At 40.7% G+C, this 18,390-nt stretch overlaps 1 protein-coding gene across 1 annotated transcript in view; it reads left to right on the forward strand.

Moving 5' to 3' along the window:
* DNAH8 (dynein axonemal heavy chain 8) overlaps nucleotides 1-18,390 on the forward strand; it is a 397,226-nt gene that overhangs the window by 278,814 nt on the left and 100,022 nt on the right. Inside the window, exons 72-79 of the mRNA XM_034991238.1 lie at nucleotides 385-512; nucleotides 1,543-1,714; nucleotides 3,407-3,562; nucleotides 8,129-8,284; nucleotides 9,751-9,933; nucleotides 14,129-14,234; nucleotides 15,531-15,783; nucleotides 15,893-16,083. Of these exons, the coding sequence (XP_034847129.1) occupies nucleotides 385-512; nucleotides 1,543-1,714; nucleotides 3,407-3,562; nucleotides 8,129-8,284; nucleotides 9,751-9,933; nucleotides 14,129-14,234; nucleotides 15,531-15,783; nucleotides 15,893-16,083 (1,345 nt within the window). The remainder of the gene's footprint in view (nucleotides 1-384; nucleotides 513-1,542; nucleotides 1,715-3,406; nucleotides 3,563-8,128; nucleotides 8,285-9,750; nucleotides 9,934-14,128; nucleotides 14,235-15,530; nucleotides 15,784-15,892; nucleotides 16,084-18,390) is intronic.

Raw genomic sequence — 18,390 nt, forward strand, 5'->3', positions numbered from 1 at the left:
GGTGTAGAATTTTTCTGGGAAAAAAAAAAAATCACTTTGTAAACTTCCAAGAACTCAGAATTTTTAAGTCCAAGACCTAAAATGGTATATTTTATTGATTTGATTCTGTTTTGAAAACATGGAATAGAAATACTATATTAATTTATGTGATTTGGATTCTCTCTCACAAAATCTCTTTCCTTGAAATTTGGTAAGGTAAAATAACTCTATTATGAATCAATTACCAGAATTTAATAGGTAAAATTTCACTCACATTGCTTTTTTAGACTATATTTATTTTGCAAATTAAGAAATTCCTCCCTATGTTTTTATGTATGAATACAATGGATGTTTGATTAAGCACTTAAAAAAGTTCTTTGGGATATTCTCCCTTTACGAATGTAGGATTTGGTAAATGATGCAGATATGTGCCGGAAAAAGATGCAGGCAGCTTCCACCCTCATCGATGGGCTGAGTGGAGAAAAGATCCGATGGACTCAGCAAAGCAAAGAGTTCAAAGCTCAGATTAATAGGTATAAATTTTGGCCTTTGTTATAATTGCTTTCCTTCTTAGTCATCACCCTAAACGCCACCTCTTTGTGACATGAGAGAAAATAAAATACATCTCTCAAGTGAAGTGCTTTGCTTCTTCATTTCTGTATATCCATTTCTGAATCTTACAGCTGAGGTTACCCACTCTCAGTAAAACGGAGAGGGATTAAAAGGTTGTGAAATATTTTTAATCTCAAGTTTGGTTCAGCAATGTAGGTTTTCAGTACAAGAGTCCTTCTTTTTCTGTTGTTGCTTTTTTTGTTTTTGTTTTTGGTTGCTGGGGGGAGGCAGGGGCACAGGGAGAGGGAGAGGAAATCTTAAGCAGGCTCCATGCCCAATGTGGAGCCGGATGCGGGGCTTGATCTCATGACCCTGTAATCATGACCTGAGCTGAAGTCAAGAGTCGGACGATTTCTGACTGAGCCACCCAGGCGCCCCAAGAGTGCTTCTGATATTGTTTGCATTTGCCAGATCTGTCTAGATACTTTCTCCAGTTCTGTACTCTTCACCTCAGTGATTTTGGACATGTGGATCAGGGGTTTCCTCTAACTACAAGGCTGTCTTGTGGTAGTGTCTATTGGTGTCCTCAGAAAACTGGAAGAGGGGGGAATGAGAAAGGAGTAGAGAATAGCAAGAAGTGGGAGGAGGAGAGGGAGAGCCAGAGGGGGAGAAGAAAACAGTTTAATCAGGACTGAGTCTAACAGGACCAGGGCATGGCATGGGAAGAGGATACTGTCCTTCCTAGGAGTCAAGTCTCTGGACCTGCAGGCTTCAAGGAAGCAGTCTCTCTCTTGCTCCTTGGCCTATGCCAAATGTGGCCCCTCCTCCCACTATTTGGGTTTGGGGGCTCCCTTTTGCATGGTCTGTCCATGTCTGTTTACCATGTGTTAAGGAGGGAGCAAAGAAGGATTTTGCCTAATAAGAAAACAAAATTGCCCTATGGCCTTTTGGACTCATTAATGGGAGAGGGTGAATGTGTTAGCTGACTCACGTTGTCTTGTGTCCCCACAGACTCGTGGGTGATATTCTGCTGTGCACCGGATTCCTTTCCTACCTTGGTCCTTTCAATCAGATATTTAGGAACTATTTGCTTAAAGATCAGTGGGAGATAGAGCTGAAAGCTCGGAAGATTCCTTTCACGGAAAACCTGAATCTTATTTCAATGTTGGTGGATCCTCCAACAGTGAGTGTCATTTTCTTCATAATATTATTTGAATTCCAGCCTTACTTACTAAGAAATCACGGTTCACCTATTTTTTTTTCTTTTTTTCATTTAATTAAAGATTGTTTTGAAAATACTTAAGAATTAACTAAAAAGAAACCTTTCTTTTTGGTATGGAAATTCCTTTGAGTTTTAAGAAATATTGCTTTCAAATTATCATACATGGGGGTGCCTGGCTGGCTCAGTTAGTGGAACGTATAACTCTTGATCTCAGGGTCGTGAGTTCGAGCCCCACACTGGGGGTAGAGAGTACATAAAAAAATAAAATCTTCAAAAAAAAATATAAAAGATCATTCATGAATTATAGGCTTGCTAATACTGGGCTTTTCTTTTAACTTTCCATTATTTGCACCACTCTCTTTCTCTCATTATTAAGTCACTCTCTTTCAAACATTTTAGGTGATTATAGGTTTTAGCTAGGCCATAAGTCCTGGTATGAATCTTCTTTTGATCATAAACCATCTTTTCGTCCTGTCCAAGAGCAGAGCCCAACAGTACGTTCTGGTGTCACTGAGTGATGGCCCCACGACACTAACCTTCCTTGTTGGGAATTTGATGTTAATTTTCAGTGTATCTTGCAGAGCTCCTATGGCATTAAATGCCTTCCAGGCAATTTGTATTCATGAGCTGCTTTCTGATCTGTAAATATATTCCCCCATGGACTTTTTCCTTTGGGAAGCCATGCTATTAGTTTCGTATTATCCGTATCTAAAAGTTAAAAAATTAATCTTCTCCAATTCAAACAATGTTCAACTGGTTGTTTCCAAGGACTAGATAATGTATTAAAGATGCGGTGGACACTGATGAGGCAAAGTGGACCAGGGTATACCTTATTAATTACGGCCTTTGGAGGCTGCTGGGATAATTTAATGAGGGTGAAGGCTGGTGGATTCATTGGATCTCAGGTGATTTTATTGACCACGTGGAGGCAGGCTTGCGATTCTCTCGTAATTAGGGAGGATTTTTTTTTTAAGTTGAGTTATTTATTTTCCAGCGATCTCTACTCCCCAACATGGAGCTCAAATTCAGCACCCCAAGATCAAGAGTCGCACACACTTCCGACTGAGCCTGCCAGACACCCCAGGAAATATATTTTTTTAATGTCATTGATGAACACCTGCCAGTGTAATATCCCTCCTAATTTCTCTGCCTCCAGCTATGCAAATCCTGTTCTCCAAGTAAACAGAGCCAAAGGGCAGGAAGGGGAAGCTTCAGGGGTTTAACCCTTGGTGCATATCTTTCCAGACATTTCGGTGTATTCTTTCCACTAATCCTGCCTAGTCTGGATCCCACCAACTCACCTAGTCTTACCATATGTTAAGCCCCTATGTTCTCTGAATGTTAAGCAACCACACTTCAAAAATTCACAGTAATATTCCCTCATAAGTTTGAAAATGTAGCATAAAGGACTAAACCCTAATCTTGGGTTATTAAAGGATTTATTAGATTATAATTTTTATTTTTTTAGGTGAATGTTATTTGGGTCACATTTACAAGTTTGTTTTTTTTTTTCTCTAGGTACCCATTGCATAGTCTCAATGGAAAAAAATATATATCCCAGTATTAAATTCTTTTAATATTGTGGCAATTTTAATTATTATGAAAGCATTCTTGTTCTCCTCTGACTGGCCATATCCATTTCTTGTTACTTAGATTGGGGAGTGGGGGCTGCAGGGATTACCAGGAGATGACCTCTCAATCCAGAATGGCATCATTGTGACGAAGGCCACCAGGTACCCACTCCTCATAGACCCACAGACTCAAGGCAAAACTTGGATTAAATCAAAGGAAAGAGAAAATGACTTGCAAGTATGTACCATTTGGTGTATGGGAAAGCATTATTAAAATCATGAAATTTTCCCAAAATTTCAGTTGATTCTGCCAGTCATAAAGTCATCTCTGTGATAATTGTTTGTTAATTTATACCCTTGAGTTTTTTTTTTTTTTAAAGATTTTATTTATTTATTCATGAGAGATAGAGAGGCAGAGGGAGAAGCAGACTCCCTGCGGAGCAGGGAGCCCAATGCGGGACTCGATCCCAGGACCCTGGGATCATGACCTGAGCTGAAGGCAGACGCTTAACCGACTGAGCCACCCAGGCGTCCCTATACCCTTGAGTTTTGTAACAGTGGTTTGGGGCAAGGGCTCAGATTATTTTCTTTGTTTTGTGTTCTCTCATGATGTACTCTTCTGTCTGTCCCCTTCCCTGGTTCTGTTGCCTTTGCCAACGTTGGATGTGGCTTTTATTCTGGGCCTTGGGTTTGGGCTTACAGGAAAGCAGCAAAAATAGAACTCATGACTCCTCGGTTTAGGGCTATTTGCTCCAACCTAGCTCAGGCACGTGGTACTTCACGGCATCGTAGAGTCGTTTTAGAGTTGGGGTCTAATAAGGTGTTTATTTTATTTTTAATTTTATTTATTTATTTTTCTTAGAGAGGGAGGAGTGGAGGGGCAGAGGGTGAGGGAGACAGAGAATATCTTAAGCTGGCTCCACGCCTAGTGCAGGGTCTGACGCAGGGCTCGATCTTACCACCCTGAGATCATGACCTGAACCTGAAATCAAGAGTCAGATGCTTCACTGACTGAACCAACCAGGCACCCCATAATAAGGTATTAATTTTAAAGAAGAGGTAGACAAAGGCAGGATTCCAGCATCTCAGATTTACCATTGATATTTCAACTACCAATACGGACTGTTCCATTTCCCAGGCAAGGTACTCAGAGTTCTAAGTCTCCTGGATCCGTATTTTTACATATGCTATTCTACTAACCAGGATGTCTTTCTTTACCCTACTGCCCATTTCACTTATATCCCAGATAAATATCTTGAGTGTTCTTCAAGAAGTCCACATCCAATAGTACCTTCATCAAGACTTCCCTGTGTCCTCAGTTTAATATGGCCTGTCCTAAATGCTCACAATGTCTTATGTGGATTTCTGATATGGACTTAGAGTCTGTCTTCAATTACTGTTCATTGCACATTTGTCTTTTGTCTTTACTGTATTATAAACTTCTTGCTGACAAGGCTTATGGTTTTATATTTTCTGCAGTGCTTTTTCTATAGAGTAGGAATTCTGATATTTATTGAATTTCAATGAGTTAAAGTGTGCCATCATTACAAGGAAAAAACAACAGAAAAATCATGTGATCATCTTGATAAATGCAGAGAAAGCACTTGTAAAATTCAACACCCATTCCTGATAAAACCTCCAGCAAACTAAGAATAGGAGGGCTCTTCCTTAATCAGATAAAGAGCATTTACCAAAAGCCTACAACAAACGCCACTTAATGGTAGAATATTGAAAGATTTCCTTCTGAGATGAGGGTTTCCCTGACATGTGGATATTGCCCGGTGCTCAGGAACACCCCTGAGATACTCCCAACTCACTGATACTCCAGAACACAATGCACCAGTCTGTTTACTTGGAAAACCAGGGAGATCCCAGAAAGAGAGTGTCAACAGAGGAGGAGAGTTAAGGAAAATGAAGTCAATGGGAATGTAGCTTCTGAGGAGCCGTCTTCACAGAAGGAAAGCATGAGTGGTGTATACGGGAGCATTCCTGCCCCTCAACTTCTTTTCCTGGATCCAGCACAACTACAGCTTATCTCCTGTTCCATTCCTCTTGCTTCTGCTGACTGTCCATCTCCCTACTCCTCCTGCTCTTAAGTTTCCTGATCATAGCTTTGTCTCTCCATTTTGGCATTAAGCTCCTTGATAGCCTTTGATGATGTCCTTCCTGATGTCACCCAGTCTCAGGAATCTTCTTGAGGAAGTAATAGAAATATGCCAGAGATACTGACATGTTTTTAAAACCATCAACTCCTGGAATGTAAGGAGACTGAACTATATTCTCCTTACACAGGAGACGTTATGTTTTTAAACATGTGGATAAGCACATGCACAAACACCCATAAATGAAAACAGAATAAAACAGAAATATTATTTCTTTATTTGGGAAGGAAAACAAAATGAAAATTGAAACACTTTATAAGTGAAAAACAAAACATGTTTTGTATGTCCAGGACTGCATTCCACTGTGGCAGCTTTGTTGAGGCCACCTTCAGTACCGTCTCCAGAACCTTCAGCTCTGACTTCCAGAAAGAAGGTGTTCATCAAGTTTCTCTATAAAAAATTCACCACCTTGTAAAAACCCAACACTAGAGTCTCTGTGCAGCTGACACAGGGTCTGATGGTAGCTACCACATAGTGTTACTACACAAGAAAATCAAGTGAAGGGGCGCCTGGGTGGCTCAGTTGGTTAAGCGTCTGCCTTCAGCTCAGGTCATGATCCCAGGGTCTTGGGATCTAGCCCTGCATCGGGCTCCCTGCTCAGCGGGGAGTCTGCTTCTCCCTCTGCCCCTCCCCCCGACTCATGCTCTCTCTCTCTGTCTCTCTCAAAAATAAAATAAATTAAATCTTAAAAAATATATACAACTAATGAATTGTTGAACACTACATCAAAAACTAATGATGTACTATAATAAATAAGTAAATACAAAAATATAGAAAATGATTTATTATGAGAGATTGGCTCGTGGATTGGGGGAGGCTAAGAAATCCCACAGTCTGCTGTCTACAAGCTAGAGGTTCAGGAAGGCTGGTCATGTAGTCCCAGTCTAAACTCTGAAGGTCTGTGAACCAGGGGAGTCAGTGGTATGAGTCCCAGTCCAAGTCTGAAGGCCAAAGAACCAGTTGCTGATATCCAAGGGCAGGAGAAGATGGATGTCTCAGCTCAAGCAGAGAGCAAATTTGCTCTTCTTCCATCTTTGGGCTCTATTCAGGCTCTCAATGAATTGGATAATGCCCACCCAAATCGATGAGGATGATTTTCTTTACTCAGTCTATCTATTCCAAGGCCAATCTGTTCTGGAAACACCCTCACAGGCACAGACTGAAATAAATGTGTGCCAGCTCTTTGGGCATCACTTACCCCGATCAAGCTGACACGTAATATTAACCCTCACACTTAGGAAGCAAATCACGAAAATAGAATTTACTCCTTAGGAAATAGAGCAGGACAATTATATTTAGTCTCATTGGGACCTTGTTTCATCTTGTTTAATAAGCTGGTTAAAGCTCTTTGTTTAGACTCATTTACCTTATCAACTCATAATGAGGTCTTTCACAGCTCATCATTTGTGTAAATAAAGCTATCCATCCAGGGAAAAAATTCCTTCATGTGCAGGATTTTTGTTTTAGCTATTTCCCTTCTATCCAAAACAGGACAAGAGTAGACTTATTTAATTTTTATTTCCACGTCTCTTTTTCATAGCAAGGGGGAGATAATATCTTTTAATTCCACTCCCTTAATCTCCTGCTGTCCCTGGATCTTCCTTGTGTCTTAAGATCAGCCCTCACAGCAGCATAGAAACAGTAGCGGCATCCAGAGGGTAGAGTGTAAGGAGATGGAGAGTTGAGGGCTGACCCTTCGGAAATCCTCCCATTTTGGCAGAGGAGGGATCGTAGGAAAAGTAAGAATTCAAAGCCATTTGGCCAAAGCAAAGATCAACCAGCCCAGTGTGTCTATTTTTTTTTTTTTTAAGATTTTATTTATTTGAGAGAGAGAGAGAGAGTGAGAGAGACAGAAAGCACAAGAGGGGGAAGGGTCAGAGGGAGAAGCAGACTCCCTGCTGAACAAGGAGCCCGATGCGGGACTCAATCCCGGGACCCAGGATCATGACCTGAGCCAAAGGTAGAAGCCTAACCAACTGAGCCACCCAGATGCCGCCTAGTGTGTCTATTTTAACTAATCAACAAACACTGAACTAAAACACTGGGGCCCCACCAGGCATTCAGAGTTCTAATTTTAAATATATATATAATATAAAAAGTGAACATACAGTCTTTTAAGTTGATTTTATGGGAAGTATCTATCATATTCTTCCATTGCACCACTGTTAGAGGCAGAATACATGGATGGGACCTTGGTTTGACTCCATATATAATTTCTGACATTCTAATGCCTATTTTTTAATCACTTGATCATCTCATGAGTGGTCCTGAGGAGATAAATGAATATTGCAAATATGCAAGTTACTTTGCTTTCCCTGAGTGATCGTAAGTAGGTATGTGTAACTGGTTTAATCCTTGATTACTTCTCTGCTCTGTGTAGGAGCAGATTTCTGACATTCACTTTGAGATGTGCCACTCGATTCTCCTGTTTCGACCAGAGAAACTGTTGCTCATCCAGAGCCTACACAAAGTCATGGGTTCACCACGTTTGGAAAATTAAGTGTTCTTACTTTTATTTTCATAAGGCTTCCTATATCGCCCTTAAAATTCTTAGGCATCTGTGCAACAAATCTCTTGGTTTCCACTTAGGAATGAGCACATTCTTTGTCACATTTATATAGCAATGAACCCTTTATTTTTAGGTAACATCTCTGAACCATAAATATTTCCGCACACACTTGGAGGACAGCCTTTCCTTGGGCCGACCCCTTCTCATTGAGGACATTCGTGAAGAGCTGGATCCAGCCCTGGATAATGTATTAGAAAAGAATTTCATTAAATCAGGCACCACATTCAAGGTGAGCTTTGGGAAGGAATAAAAAAAAAAAAAAGAAGACGGCAAGAAAAGAACAATGGTGACATCTACTTATCTTTTTGAGCATAGCAGTGAAGGTACTTTGCTTCAGGTGGTAGTATTTGATACAATGGAAAAATTATTTCCAAACTCATATTTAGTGTTTCCCTTATTTTTTTAATTGTATATGAAAAATACAGGGGAGAGCAGTATTTTGGTAAGAGTAGCCATTTAGCTGACACTAAATAACATATTGAGAAAATACATTGTCTGGTCATAATAATATATTAATGTTGCACACTATGTATGTACGTACGTTGGCAGCTCTGAGAAAATTGGATTTACAAGTCATATATTCATCTGTACAATAAAACCTGCATTTTCTCACAGGAGGAAATGGCATTTTAATAAAGTCTATGGACACTGATTTGTTCATTTCTCCCTGTATTAACTTTCAATCTAAGCTCACAGACTTTGCTAGAAGCTATAGAATCCTGCTTCCCATCATTGGTGCAAACATGAATGGCTTTCAGTAGAAGTGTTTCTTTTTTAAGTGGAGGCATTCTCTACCTTTAGGCTTCTTTGGTTTTGTTTCTTGATGAATGACAGCATTTCTGATTGAGATTTTTCACTTTGGACAAATTAATTTCATGAATATCAGTGAATAAGTACAGAATGCAAATGTTCTCATTGAACAAAGATTTATTTAGAAAACATTTCTTCATAATGTGAATCTTTTATGCACAGTATTTAACATGCCAAGGGAGGGTGTAGGATTTTTATTCCTGAAGGTCTTTCAAAAGAACATATTCTTATCTGCAGTGTGAAGGCTTGGTGCTTGAGAACGTGGTGGTGCCTTATCGATGTGGTTTCCAACCACATGCAGAATCAAGATTAATTAAAAATTTAAGTCCTTTAAAATCATATAATTTCCACCTAAATTTTAGATAGCAAAGCCAGTTGTTTTTAATATAATATACTGCAAATTGTAGTATTTAAGATAAATGTTATGTTTCTGAAGAAAATGTCGGCATTCTTTTCTTTGAAAATTTCATTAATCCTTTATGTTGTCAACTATGCTTCAGATATGACTGAAATGCAAAGAGAAATAACAAATACTTCCTCTAAACACCACAGATTTCCTCAGTAGGAAACAATTTCCTCAGGTGGGAGAAAACAGTCAAATCTGAGATGTGTCTGAGTTTTCCTTTATTCTACATTTGTTGGGGATAGATTTTTCACTTAATTTTTGTTCATTTAATTTGTTTGGTGTCATGGCTAACAATGTCTTCTGGCAGGACCACAAATCTGAATTATTTAAGACCAGTGATTAAAGTCTTAGAACTTTTTCCTTTGCAATTCATTCAAGTTTCACGGTGCTGACCTCTGATAAATTCTTTCCTAAGTTAACCCCAAATTCCTTGTCCTGCCCCTTAAGCTGTTTTTAATTTTATATTTGAATTGATGTAGGTGAAAGTCGGTGATAAAGAATGTGATATCATGGATACATTTAAACTTTATATTACTACGAAGTTACCCAACCCTGCCTTTACCCCTGAGATCAATGCTAAAACGTCAGTCATTGATTTTACCGTGACTATGAAAGGACTCGAGAATCAGTTATTAAGGAGAGTGATTTTAACTGAGAAACAGGTAATAATTTCTCAAGGTAAAGGACTACTTCTAATAAATTATTATGAAATTGTTAAGTATTTCGGAAAGAAAAAACTAAGCAAATTTTTATTTACCTTTGTTAACATAAATATTAGTTTAGCAGTCTCCTGTCACATCCTATCAAGAAATCATGTAACTAACTCAGCTGTCCTCCAACCCCAAATGTGTGCACGTGGGTACACACACATACACACACACACACACTCACACACACGCACACCACTCACACTGTTTTTTCTACTTCTGTCTTTAAACCTTGGAGTATGCTGATCTTCGTATCTGTAGTCCTATGGATGGATGCTCTTTGATGTACCTGAAAAAGTCACTAAAATAATGATCCTGGAGAAAAAGAAATTGCTCTGAATGAGTGTATTATCACTGGGGTAGTTTCAACTACTGCAGTCTAGCACTCTAATGATACAGAGAGCCTAACTTTAATTTTAATTGAATGAAATTTGCATTAAGGCAGAGAAATTAAGTATGATTGAAGGTTCTAATAAAGAACTTAAAACTGGAAGATTTTAAGAGACTGATACAAGTTGAAACTAGTTTTTAAAATAAATCTTAGAAAACATTTAACATTATGCATAAAATATGCATAAAATGTAATTATACTTATTTGCATATGGAAAACATATTTGCGTAAAATTGGAGAAAGATTATATTTGCTTACCTAGAATAAGAGTATTGAAGGTTCAAGGAAAGGGCAAGGTTAGCAATAATAAGACCAGAGAGGCTTCACGTGGGAGGGTGGAGGGAAAGACTGGCAATAGAAGACCGGACAAGGAAAAGAGAAAGACAAGAGATAGGAGTAGATGTCATGAACACAGGAAAGACGTTGGAAGAGGGAAAGAGCAATGATCCTCACACCAGAGAAACAGAGAGAACTCAGTAAAAGGAGAGGCGAAGCCCTACCTGGTTAGCCGGGATGGTTAAGGGGCCGGCCCTTAAAGGCAGCCAGTCTGCCAGAGCTGAGCCAAGGGGGCGCAGTCCCAGCATCCGCTCTCACGAGCTGTTTGATCTTTGCTTCCAACAAACAGCCCGGGGCTTCTACAGTCCAGGAAGGGAACCATGCCACTTCCACAGCCAGGCAGAGAGAGCATGGGCCCTTCAGTTCATTGCTCATCACCTCTTGGAACCACATGGTGCCAACTGTTGAAAATTAGTCCTTCCTTGGTAGTCTCACTGGTGCTGTTGGTCTGATCTGATTCCTCACTGGTCCAGGTGCTGCGTGCAGGCTGCACCAACTTCCCTAAGGCAGGCCACCCCACTGTCTAAGGCAGGCGACACCCCGTGTCCCCAGAGGGCCTACCCCCACTCTTCTAGGCCTCAGCTTCCTCTTCGAGGGATGTGCTAAAGTGCTTATGCCAACCTTATTGGAAAAAGCCAAAACACACACTTAATCTGTAGGAGGACATCCTGACCATGATGTTTAACCCTCTTTACTATCCTGCTCTTACACCCTCATTTTACAGAAGAACAGACAGAGACCAGAGAGAATAGGTGACAAAAGCGCTCTAAAAGCACTCGGACTTTTCACCCTGTCAGGCCTCCTAGATAAGCCTTACAGATCATGCTGTAGAACCCACAAGGGTCCACTGTACCATGATGCTTGTTTTGCCAGATCAAACTGAAAAGGAAGCTCATGTGATTTCATTTTGTCCCCATATTCCTATACTGCCATCCAGAGGTGACCACCTTAATGGAAACAGCTCATGAGGTACTCCCCCACATGACCTTCATTGCTACCCCCATCAAACCCGGCAAACCTAGGACACTGTCAATCATGCCACTGGTCTTGGAGTTGGAGAACAAGAGTATGAGCCTGTCTTTGCCAGTAGCTGGCCCTAGGGATCATGTTGGGATGGGATTCAAAGTTAATATTTCTGGGTCCTCAGTTTCCCCAGATGTAAAATAAAGCTGTTGAACTCAGTTTGGCATACTTCAATTTAACACATATTTCTTGGGTTGAGTCCTTTCCCTGCAACACCTCCAGGTAAGTGCTGTCAAGAATGCAAAAGTGAATGGGACAGGTGCCTGCCCTCTAGCTGCACAGAATCCCGTTGGAAGGACATGATTGACACACAGATTCTGATGCAAGCTGTGGCAGGTGTAGAGATGAACACCATGCTGTGGCTTCAGAGCCCCACAAACTGGTTTAAGACTTGCAGAAAGCGGTGGAATTTCTGAAGTGGTTTTTCAAGAAACGTTCTCAGATAGGTAGTTTCCAAACACCTCCTTTTAACATAATTCTAAGTATAGTGTGTGATTCTGTAGAAGACCAGGAAAAAATGCTATAAAAATGCTATTAAAACAACTTCAATTTACATGTAGCAAGAGTATTCTTAGGGGAACCCTCCTACACTGTTGGTGGGAATGCAAGCTGGTGCAGCCACTCTGGAAAACTGTATGGCGGTTCCTCAAAAAGTTGAAAATAGAGCTACCATATGATCCAGCAATTGCACTACTGGGTATTTACCCCAAAGATACAAAAGCAGGGATCCGAAGGGGTCCGTGCACCCCGATGTTTATAGCAGCAATGTCCACAATAGCCAAACTGTGGAAAGAGCCAAGATGTCCATCGACAGATGAATGGATAAAGAAGAGATGGTATATATATACAATGGAATATTATGCAGCCATCAAAAGGAATGAGATCTTGCCATTTGCAACGACGTGGATGGAACTGGAGGGTATTATGTTGAGTGAAATAAGTCAAACAGAGAAAGACATGTATCATATGACCTCACTGATATGAGGAATTCTTAATCGCAGGAAACAAACTGAGTGTTGTTGGAGTGGGGGGTGGGGTGGGAGGAATGGGGTGACTGGGTGATAGACACTGGGGAGGGTATGTGCTCTGGTAAGCGCTGTGAAGTGTGCAAGACTGTTGAATCTCAGATCTGTACCTCTAAAACAAATAATGCAATATATGTTAAGAAAAAAAAAAGAAGAAGAAGAAGGTAGCGGGAGGGGAAGAATGAAGCGGGGGAAATCGGAGGGGTAGACGAACCATGAGAGACGATGGACTCTGAAAAACAAACAGGGTTCTAGAGGGGAGGGGGGTGGGAGGATGGGTTAGCCTGGTGGTGGGTATTGAGGAGGGCACATTCTGCATGGAGCACTGGGTGTTATGCACAAACAATGAATCATGGAACACTTCATCTAAAACTAATGATGTAATGTATGGGGATTAACATAAGAATAAAAAAAAAAGAGTATTCTTACATCCTTGTTAAATTTCCTTGATTTTGAAAATTACACCATGCTTCTGTAAAAGAATGTCCTGGTTCTTAGGAGATTTGCTAAAGTTTTTAGGGGTAAAGGATCATGACCTCAGCAAATGGTTCACCAATAATAAGAAGAACAATAATGATAATAAATATTATATATATATATAGAGAGAGAGAGTGATAAAGCAAAATGGTATCTGGTGAATCTGGGCAAAGAAAGCATTTATGAGAGTTAATTGTATCAGTCTTGCAACTTTTCTGAAAGTTTAAAATTTTTTTCAGAATATAATTTGAAAAAGACATTATTTTTGTAGGAATAAATATGCCTTCCAAACATCCAGTTTAGCCCCTCTGGTAGAAGGAGATGTAAATCAATGGAAAATGGATTTGTACTGGCAGCTGGCTCTGTCAGACCAGATACCTGGTGTTCCTACAGGCAGATCCCAGACCAAGAGCTCACATTTGATTTGGGTGGTCTCTTGGTGTTTTGATATTATGTCTCTGCTTCTCCCACTTCTGATTGCCAATAAAGTTAGCATTTCACACAGAGGCAGTGTGGGAACAGAGCCAAGAGAATGGGACACTCTAATTTAAATAAACTTAGAGCCAGGAAGAGAGCGTGGGGAATAATCAGACAAAATTCCTTTAGCAGGGGAATCTCATGCATGCCAGTGTAAGCACTGTGGAAACAATACTAGCGGGCATAATTTCTTTTCTTTTCTTTTCTTTTTTAAGATTTTATTTATTTATTTGACAGAGAGAGACACAGCAAGAGAGGGAACACAAGCAGGGGGAGTGGGAGAGGGAGAAGCAGGCTTCCCGCAGAGCAGGGAGCCCGATGCAGGGCTTGATCCCAGGACCCTGGGACCATGACCTGAGCCGAAGGCAGACGCCCAATGACAGCCACCCAGGCGCCTCTATTTCTTGTTTCTTAATGACAGGAATTAGAGTCTGAGAGAGTTAAACTTTTGGAGGATGTGACTTCCAACAAGCGGAAGATGAAGGAGCTTGAAGACAACCTTCTCTACAAGTTAAGCGCCACAAAAGGTATTGTGTTGTTAACAAGTAACCGAACGACGGGTCCTGAGTAAAGATTTCTTGGGCCCTCTTTTCAGCACCTCATGATTATAGGTGTTAGAAAACAGTTGAGTTATCAGTGCAAACACAAGCCAGGCAATTTCCATCTAGATGTTTAAAGAAGGACTGCAGAGAATCTGATTTTTGAATTAGCAAACAGAGTCTGAGCATTTGAGAAGAACACAGTTTTCTAGATATAATTGCTCTCTCCTAAGAAAAATAAGGGCTCCCAATAGAGCTAGGTAACTCGTAATAGGCTAATTTGCTTGCCCAGAGGAAACTAATGTGCTCAATCTATTTTTTTTTTTTTTTTTAAGATCGACTCTTTCATTTGGCATTGAAATGCAATGACCACAATGGGTGATGATATGTGTCATCTGTGTCAGAGGCCCTTGAGCACCCAAGGCCCAAACTCACTCTCCACTTGCCTTGACTTCCTACTTAGAAGTCAGGGGTGGGTTCTCCTTAGGGCAGTCAGATCCTCATGCCACACCCTGATTTGGGGATGTAGTCTCTCTAAATAAATAAGAAACATCCTATCCAAAGACACTAAAGTCAACAAACACTGTATTTTTCTGCAGTAGGCAAATTACAGTAGCCTAAATCCTACCATTTATTACAGCCTCATAATGAATGCTTCCCAACAGCACTTTACTCCTTGGATAAACAAAAACCTTAACCTCCCAGGAGTACATGATATGTTATTCTCACACCATTCACCCGCACTGCCTTGATCGTGTCCTCAGGGAAAAGTCCTTTTATCTGCCTTGATTCCACTGCCTGTGTTTGTGAAGTTGTCTGTCCTCTGGTCCAGTGACTTCTCCCAGCCATTTGGATACACCTGGGCATCTTAATATTAGCAAAGATCGCTGAGGGCTCTTCCCCCGATCCAGCCTAGAGTATGCTGAATCAAGGTCTGGTTCCTGAGAGGTGAATTGCAGTTTGCAGTGGTAAACCACTGGGGGGTGGAGGGAGCCAGACTTTGTCTTCAGTATTTGAAGACCAGTCATGTGGGCTGCCTTGGGAATCCCCTTTTGCAGATTTACAGGCAGCATCGGGGATAACCTGTCTGCAGGAATGTTTGGAAGGATTCAGGCATCAGATGACAGTTGGGCCAGAAGCCTCTCAGTGTGTTAATACCCGACCTTCATCCTGCAGGCTTTGAAGAAATAAACGTGAAAATGAACAGGTCAATTTCAGAAGGGCTGCCTCTTTCTTTGTGGCTTCCCCTTCTTGTCTTCTACGGTTTTCCTGTTTGGCTTTTAGGTTCCTTAGTAGATGACGAATCTCTCATCGGTGTTCTCCGAATCACCAAGCAGACAGCAGCTGAAGTAAGTGAAAAGCTGCATGTGGCCGCAGAGACGGAGATCAAAATTAACACAGCTCAGGAAGAGTTCCGGCCTGCGGCCACCCGTGGAAGCATCCTCTACTTTCTCATCACAGAGATGAGTATGGTCAACATCATGTACCAGACCTCACTCGCCCAGTTCCTAAAGTTATTTGACCAGTCCATGGCCAGGTGGGGAGTCCCTCCCCTGCCCCATGCAGAGTCACTTAAAATTTTTGTTTGTATTCCTACTATCTTAGCAATGGCTGTTGAATTCCTTAATTTTTAAAATGTATTGCAGATCCGAGAAGTCTCCGCTACCTCAAAAGAGAATTACAAATATTATTGAGTATCTGACATACGAAGTTTTTATATACTCTGTCAGAGGCCTGTATGAAAACCACAAATTCCTCTTTGTACTCCTCATGACCTTGAAGATTGATCTTCAGAGAGGAACAGTGAAGCACAGAGAGTTTCAGGCTCTCATTAAAGGTGAAGCGTTTGGGATATGGATGTGGTATGTAAAGGAGATTGCTTCTGATATGCTCTTCGACATGCTGGAGACCCATTTTTATGATACAATGGGGGAAATCATGTTCTCGTGAAAGGGAATTTCTTTGGACCTTGTGTTTCTTTTCTGATTCCCATTCGTTTTGCTCTGGTTACTCAAGATGATTTATTTCAGGCCTGTGTTCACTCCATGTTTTCCTTAGTTATATCATTACCTGAAGTTTGGTCATTGTTGCCTGTGGTTAGGAAACCCGAATGCCGAAGGGAAGAAAAATGAGGTGGGTGATGAGCTTTCTATCACAAGAGAGCAATTCCTTGAGCAAGGGAGTATCATGACTTTTAAGACAGAAAAAGGCACACTTGTATTTCATATTGGAAGTTAATCCTATTCAATGCTCATCTCCATGTTAAAAGTATCATTAAGAAGATAAAAGAGTGGTATTTTCATTCAATTCAGTTAAATAAGTATTTATTGAGCATATACTCTGCAAACCCACCATACTAATGTTGGTGTAGAAGGATCAACCAGACATTGCTTTCAAAGAAAACAGTCTCACAATGGAAATAGAGATGATTTTAAAAATTATTGTAAAACAAGGCAGAATACTCTAAATGTTAGGAGAGAGCTAAAAACAAAGTCTTAATGTCTAAAAGGAAGGAGAGACTTGTGGTTGGTGAATCCAGTAAGAGCTCTTTGGAAAATATACTGTTGCGGGTTAAGCTATGAATTTTTCAGATGATTTGATCCATGGGAAAAATGTTTTAGTGTATCTCTTATGTTTTTTGCTCCTTGTGTAAAGTTTAATAAATCATATTCTGGCTGCCCTCTCCCCCAAAAGAAGAAAGTGGCATTTTAAAAGGACCCTGAAGGATGGGTAGAAGTGAAGGTGACATTCCAGGCTGAAACAGAACAGTACCAGAAAAGGAATGAATGAAGGGGGCATGTCGGTTGTGAGTCTTGATTCCTCGAGGAAGGATTTTCTTGGTCTGGTGAGGGACAAGGAATTGTGTAAGGTGGTGATGTGGTCCCTCAGGAACCTCTTACCATCTTTTAGGAAGATGACTCTGGCAGACATGCATAGAATTATAGCAAAGAGGTTCAAGGGAGTTTATTATAATCTTCCCAGCCACAGGTAAAAGGTCAACCTTAGGTAAAAACAATGGGAATATAAAGAAGAAGTCATGGAAGTAAAATGGCAACAGACCAGATACAAGGGCCAAGAAAAGGGTCAGAAATGAGTTGAAGATTTCTGGTCTAGTTGGTTGAAAGTGGAACGAGTTTGAGAATTGTCAGGGTGAGGGGGATAGTGAATGTGATTTGGGGACCTAGTTTCAGTCAGAATAGGCCAGGTTTCTTGGGCATAAAAACAATCCCAAACTTTCAATGGCTTGAAACAATAGGGGTATATTCTCATTTATTCTCTCTCCAACATGCCTGGTTATGGTCATGGTCACCCAGGAATTGCTTCTAAAATTACTACGGCAGAGGAATGGGGTAAGACAAATCATGTGCCAGTTTTTAAAAGTTACCCGCAAGTGACACATGTCACTTAAATGCTCATCTTTCATTAGGCAAAGCAAGACACACAGCCACCACTAACTTCAGAGAGAGCAGGGACATGTGCTTCTCCCATGTGCATGGAAGAGGGGGAAATCGAATGTTTCTGAACAGCTCTGGTGACCATATACACATGTTGAATTTGAGATATCCAGCAGACAGTTAGAAAGGGTAGGCCAGACAGTTTAGAAGAAGTCAGACAGCTGCAAAGAGAGGGCATAGAAATAACCACCAAAGCCATGGGAATGAAAGAGATCATGTAGGAAGAAAACATAGAGTATTGCTAAATTCATACGACAGGGGGATAGAACACGATACTCAATACACTTTTCTCCACAACATCCTATTTATAATAAACAGGCAGTAAACTAACTTATTACTCTATCATCTTCTTTCTCTACTTTAGTGAATTTCTTCCTTGGCTTCAGGTTAGATGACTGCTGTAGAAACTTTGCAAACAATTTTGCAGAATGGCTAAAATTTCTTGATTTTTCATGTCTTGTAGTTCAAAGGAAACTGGAGCATGTCATAAAGTTGATAGTTTTTCTCAGGTCCAATGCACCTGGAGAAGTTGATGTCTTAAAGTGTAGCATAAGGCAGCATGGTACAGTAAACTGTGGGCTGGACTAAGGAGCAGGGACAGGGGCCAGGCTCTGCCACTGACCAGCTGTGTGAGCTCAGAGACCATCACCCACTCCCTCCATGTACAAGGGGCTGCGGGGCCCAGAGGG

The sequence above is a fragment of the Mirounga leonina genome, unplaced genomic scaffold, assembly GCF_011800145.1.
Source record: "Mirounga leonina isolate KUSES-001 unplaced genomic scaffold, KU_Mleo_1.0 Mir_53, whole genome shotgun sequence".
In the NCBI taxonomy this organism is placed as follows: domain Eukaryota; kingdom Metazoa; phylum Chordata; class Mammalia; order Carnivora; family Phocidae; genus Mirounga; species Mirounga leonina.